Source organism: Populus euphratica, unplaced genomic scaffold (genome assembly GCF_000495115.2).
Source record: "Populus euphratica unplaced genomic scaffold, PopEup_1.0 scaffold429.1, whole genome shotgun sequence".
Taxonomy (NCBI): Eukaryota; Viridiplantae; Streptophyta; class Magnoliopsida; order Malpighiales; family Salicaceae; genus Populus; species Populus euphratica.
Window position 1 is genome coordinate 43,839 of NW_011500313.1, and position 5,671 is coordinate 49,509.

The 5,671-nt window shown below is 34.1% G+C and overlaps 1 protein-coding gene across 3 annotated transcripts; it reads left to right on the top strand.

Moving 5' to 3' along the window:
- Nucleotides 1–2,754: 2,754 nt before the first annotated feature.
- LOC105113517 (probable WRKY transcription factor 31) lies at nt 2,755–5,410 on the top strand. 3 transcript variants are annotated; one of them, XM_011009717.1, is made up of 7 exons: nt 2,755–2,978; nt 3,025–3,293; nt 3,408–3,509; nt 3,612–3,785; nt 3,908–4,294; nt 4,381–4,494; nt 4,621–5,410. In XM_011009717.1, the coding sequence occupies exons 1-7, from the start codon at nt 2,891–2,893 to the stop codon at nt 5,281–5,283; spliced, it is 1,797 nt and encodes a 598-aa protein (XP_011008019.1). In that variant the 5' UTR covers nt 2,755–2,890; the 3' UTR covers nt 5,284–5,410. The 3 variants fall into 3 exon arrangements, with proteins under 3 accessions (XP_011008019.1, XP_011008021.1, XP_011008022.1); XM_011009719.1 differs by having other exon boundaries at nt 3,615–3,785; XM_011009720.1 differs by having other exon boundaries at nt 2,755–2,946; nt 3,005–3,293.
- Nucleotides 5,411–5,671: the final 261 nt, after the last annotated feature.

Consider the following 5,671-nt stretch of genomic DNA (forward strand, 5'->3'; position numbering starts at 1 on the left):
CAGAATTATTTTATGGATAAATAAGAAGTATGATTGAACTTCTCTATTATATTTATTTCTGTTTTTTTATCTTATTTATAACACAATCATTTTATTTTCTTGTAAATAATCATTTAACATTTCAGAAGTTGTTTTTTAAATAACCATTTTTTGATTAATATACTCCATGAAGAAGAAATTAATAGAACATCACTGGATGTTGAAGATTCGTGTGCAATAGAAAGAAGGGGAAGTTTGGGTTAACTAATAAGTCAAGAAATATGAACAGGCCGAGTAATATCGATCCACCTAATGTCATGCAAATTGATTTTCTTTTCTTTCTTTTATTTTTTTTAGATACGTGTTTGCTTTCATTTTATTGCTATACGTTGTCAATGATGGAGTTTCAAAGCCACACACAACCAAAAAAAAAAAATCCTTGCTTTGAGAATTATTAAATCTTTTACTCAACTAAAAAACAAAGGAAATATATAAAATATGTGATATAATTGCTAGCAAAGTTTCAACGAAGGCAGAAATTCGTGCAGTACGTAATTAATTCTTGTATGGTCAAGATTTGAGGCTAGTAGCTAGAAACAAGATTTAAATCTTGATAGGTCTAGGCATCGGTGAATTATGAAATGGCTCCATGACAATCAAGCAAGAACAAGAACCGAGAAAAAAAAAAACGTTAAAAAGGGATGTCAAAACATGGAGTAATGGCTCCTAGATTAGAAAAGGAAAGGAGCATAAGTTCTGCTATTGTTTTTATCTCTAATGTGACAATGTCAAAACGTTACTATATTATATATGCATTATTCTCAGAAAAATAAGTAGAATATGTATCTATATATACGTATTAACTTGACTTGCTGTATAAACTATATCATGATAATTTATTATTTATTTGGTTGACATAAATTATTTGCGTAGAGAAATAACACCAGCTCTAAGTTAACGGCTGCTAGTTATTCAAATAATAATACTATAACTTCATTAATATATATATATATATATATAGTAATCACTTGGTTTGGAAAATTCAGCGATTGATTCCAAAATGAATAAAAATTTAAATTTAATCCAAAGTAGTGTTTATTAATTTTAGGTAGTGAGATAAAGATTTATTTGATTGAAGAGATTATAAATATATATTTTTATGATAATTTAAAAATAAATTTATATATTTAAAAATAAAAATATAAACATGTCTCCACTTTCTCAGTCTTTTTTATTTTGTAATTAAATCGTGACCACAGATTACCTAATTCTCCACTGTAAGATGGTGGTTACTTGGGCAGTCTCCTCAAGGGTTTATTAGCGCAAGGCAGGCAACTACAAAATCCAGATGTGTAAAAATAGCAAGTGACCGGGTCCCACCAGTAAACACTCAACATGGTTACCGGGGAGCAGATCTGAAACGTGGGGGGCTTATGTAATAAAGGGACCCATCTAGAGACCGCGCAACTGTCCCGTCCGTTCTCCAGTCGTAACCTGGCCTGGCCGTCAATTTCGTTGACGTGCTTCTCTCTTACTTGATAAATAAATATGAAGAAAACAATTTAATTGGTTTATTGAATTTCATCACGTGGAACGCGCCGCACGAAAAGGGACGGTGGGATTGACAAGTATATATATATATATATATTTTCTTAGGGTTTTGTTTTTGTTTTTTCTTCGTTGATTTGATTTTATGAAAGAGTCAAAACTCTTTCTTGACGAAAGGTAGACGAAACCCACGTACCCCACCCTCAACACCACCACCACCACCATTACCACCACCTTTTTCTTTTTCTTGTCTCAACAAATCTGGTCAACATATCATTAATTTTTGCTGTAGTCAGCCCGTATACCCATTTCCATATCCGACCCGTGTTTGATATTTCCCCCGGGAAAATTCCGGTTGTTATTGTTGTTGAAGATATTTGAATACTTTAGTTTACGTTCTAGATAATTATTATTGGGTTAGATGTTGTTTTTCTACGTAATAAAAATTATTTAGTATATAAAAAATTATTTAATATTTTTTTAAAATTAATAGGACAGTTCAATCTTAAAATTTCTATCTAACTTCTTGTCTAACTTATATTTAAAATTAAATTATACAAAGTTTTTTAAATGTGATCAATTTAAATACTTTTTAGTTGACCAAGAAAAAAAATTAAGGATGAAATTTAAAAAAAAATAATATAAAAACCTCCCGGTCTAATTTATTGTTAAACTCAAGTCTAAAATTAAATTATATAAAAATTATTTTAATATAATTTCTTTGATTTAATCAATCCCAAAACAACCTAATTGACTAATAAAAAAATATAAAATTGATAAAAAAAATTCTATCAACTCAATTTTTTGTTGAGCTCAAGTTTAAATTAATTTGATTAATCCTAAAACAACTCAAATAATTATTTTAAAAAATAAAAAATAAAATTAAAAAAATATAATATTAAAATAAATAAATAAAAAGAAGAGAAGTCTCGCTGTTCATAAGACTCACGATGCCCTATTAAGATTGCCGTGGCAATGGACTATCCACTTACTGTATATGGATATCCAACGACAACCCATTTTTTGCAAGTCCCTAAAGTCTAAATTTCTTAAATCAGCAGCAGTATAAGACTGGACCAACATTGCCAGCTAGGGATTCCTGACGCATCACCTGACGCAACCACTCAAGAAATCCCTCCAATTTCTTCTAAATATATCCAATTTTAATCCCAAATTTTGTAAAACAATATTCTCTCTTTTTGGTCCCCCCTTCAAACCCTTTTTATAGCCGAGCTCATTGCAGCGGCTAAAGACTTCAAAGACTTTACACACATAGCACGTACACACAGACACCTCTCTCCCTCTCTCTCAAGAAAAACTCTCTTCTTTCCTAGAATTTCTTCTTGTTTTCTTTATTTCATTTATGGACAAAGGATGGGGTCTTACCCTTGCTTCTGATCCTGTTTCTGTCTTCTCTAGCGGCAACAGCAGCAACAACAACAACAGCCCAGTTGGCTCTTTTTGGCAGCAACAACAACAACAACAACAACAGCCCAGTTGGCTCTTTTTTGAAGATCAAAAGAGACTTCATTAGTGATCATAACATGGATCATTCTAGGAACAATAATATGTTTCAGTTTCCAGGTAGTCTTTCTGCTGGCCAAGATCAGCAACCACCTTCTGCTGCTCACGAAGTAGATTTCTTTAAAGAAAAGATAAATAAGGTTGGTGACGATGATTCTGAGACCACTAGTGTTATTGTCAAGAAGGAGAATTCCATTGCTGAACTTGCTCCAGGGTCTACCAGGACTGCTCTTGATGTAAATGTAAGAAAATGAATCTGTTTCTTCTTCTTCTTCTTTTTTGAATTATTATGGCTTATATAGTTTTTCTGTAAATAGAGATATTGATTTTCTTTTATTTTTTGTTTCTAAATATAGACTGGGTTGCACCTTCTTACTGCTAACTCTAGAAGTGATCAATCAACTGTGGATGATGGAGTTTCATCTGATGTTGATGATAAGAGATCAAAGAACAACGAGGTAATTATAAGTTTAAACACAATCCAAATCGATGGTCAAGTTTTTTTTAATATTTCCTATTTAAGGATTTATTTATTTTTTTATATATATTTTTACATGTAGAAGTTGGCACAATTACAAATGGAGCTGCAAAAAATGAATACAGAAAATCAAAGGTTAAAAGACATGCTTGGTCATGTAACCACCAGTTACAGTGCTTTACAGATGCATTTTGCAGCACTAATGCAGCAACATCAACAACAAAATCATGGAAAAGAAAGCAATAAAGAGGAAGAGGTAATTAATTTTCTTTCGAAATAATTCCAAGCATCCTTGACATGATGACGATGATGATGATTTTAGTGTATCATGTTAACTTGGTCCAGGTAGGTTAAATGATTTGTTTTTGATGTGTTCAGAATATTGTTCAAGGAAAACCTTCTGAGGAAAAGAAACATGAGGACGTAGTAGTGCCCAGACAATTCATGGATCTAGGCCCTTCAGCTGAGACTGATGAACTATCCAATTCATCGTCCGATGAGAGGACTCGTTCTGGAACACCTCAAAACCATATTGAAGTTGCATCCGCAAAAAACAATGGTAAACTTCCATATGATCAAGAAAATTCTAGCTTCCGAGATGGAAAAAGAATTGGCAGGGAAGAGAGTCCTGAATCTGAATCACAAGCATGGAAGGTTCAGAAAACGGATCCTGCCAGTCCTGCTAATAAGGCTATAGAGCAATCGACCGAGGCGACGATGAGAAAAGCCCGTGTGTCGGTTCGTGCACGATCGGAAGCTCCCATGGTATGTAACTAGCTAAGACTTGTTCAAAATCTTCATATAACTTTCAACAAATTGGAGTGGAACTAATTTGGTTTGACCGATTCCAGATTACTGATGGCTGCCAATGGCGAAAATACGGTCAGAAGATGGCCAAAGGAAACCCGTGTCCGAGGGCTTATTATCGATGCACCATGGCAGTGGGTTGTCCAGTTCGAAAACAAGTATGTTTTAGTCCATTTCTTGATCCTCATTTTCAATCTAAGTTAGGGATGATTTGAGGTATTGTCGATAATCCAATCAAGATTTTATCTAAGACTAGTGAAATTTATGTTGGTGATTGATTTCAGGTTCAACGTTGCGCGGAGGATAGAACAATCTTGATCACAACTTATGAAGGCAATCACAATCACCCTCTACCTCCAGCTGCAATGGCAATGGCATCAACAACAGCAGCAGCTGCAAGCATGTTACTATCAGGATCAATGTCAAGTGCAGATGGCATAATGAACCCAAATTTGCTAGCAAGAGCAATACTCCCAGCTGGCTCATCAAATATGGCAACTATTTCAGCTTCAGCTCCATTCCCTACTGTAACATTAGACCTTACTCATAATCCAAACCCTCTACAGTTCCAAAGACCTCCTCCACAATTCCAAGTCCCTTTTCCAGGCCAGCCCCAGAATTTTTCCTCAGTCACAGCACCACAATTGCCTCAGGTTTTTGGTCAAGCCTTGTACAACCAATCGAAATTCTCTGGCCTACAGTTGTCTCAGGAAATTGGGACACCACAATTAGGCCAACAAGCTCAACCCCACTTATTGCACTCAGGACAACAACCTTCCCTATCTCAGGACACATTGAGTGCTGCCACTGCCGCCATCACAGCCGATCCTAACTTCACTGCAGCACTTGCAGCTGCCATCAGCTCCATCATTGGTGGTGCTAACAGCAACACCACCAACAACAACAATAACAGCAATGCCACGAACAACACAAGCCACAGAAATTAATTAGACATATGTCTTATCAATTTTTTTGTTTTTGTTATGAATAGTTAATTACTTTCTTGTTATCAATAGTTCTTTTTCTCTTTCTTCCCTTCTTCTGAGGGATGAAAATGAGGTTCAGCTGTTCATAGTTTCTTTCTTCTTCTTTTTTTCCTTGTTGGGGGTCGAAAGTATAGAAATTAAAGTACACATAAGATTTTCATTCCTTTTGTTATTATTATTTCATGCTTCAATAGTTTGTTTCAAATTGTTCGGTTTTAAAAATGATCAACATTTATATAAAACAAACACGATCTATCAACATATATTGTCAACTCATTAATGGTTTATCAATCGTGTTATTTGGTTATGATCACAAGAGCAATAAATTAAAATAAAAATAGCATATTTT

Bases quoted from the DNA above. Each gene is read 5' to 3' on its own strand.
- LOC105113517 (XM_011009717.1), top strand. From the start codon at position 2,891: ATGGACAAAGGATGGGGTCTTACCCTTGCTTCTGATCCTGTTTCTGTC. The intron at 3,294-3,407 runs GTAAGAAAATGA...TTCTAAATATAG, and splicing joins GGACTGCTCTTGATGTAAAT to ACTGGGTTGCACCTTCTTAC. The intron at 4,295-4,380 runs GTATGTAACTAG...GACCGATTCCAG, and splicing joins CACGATCGGAAGCTCCCATG to ATTACTGATGGCTGCCAATG.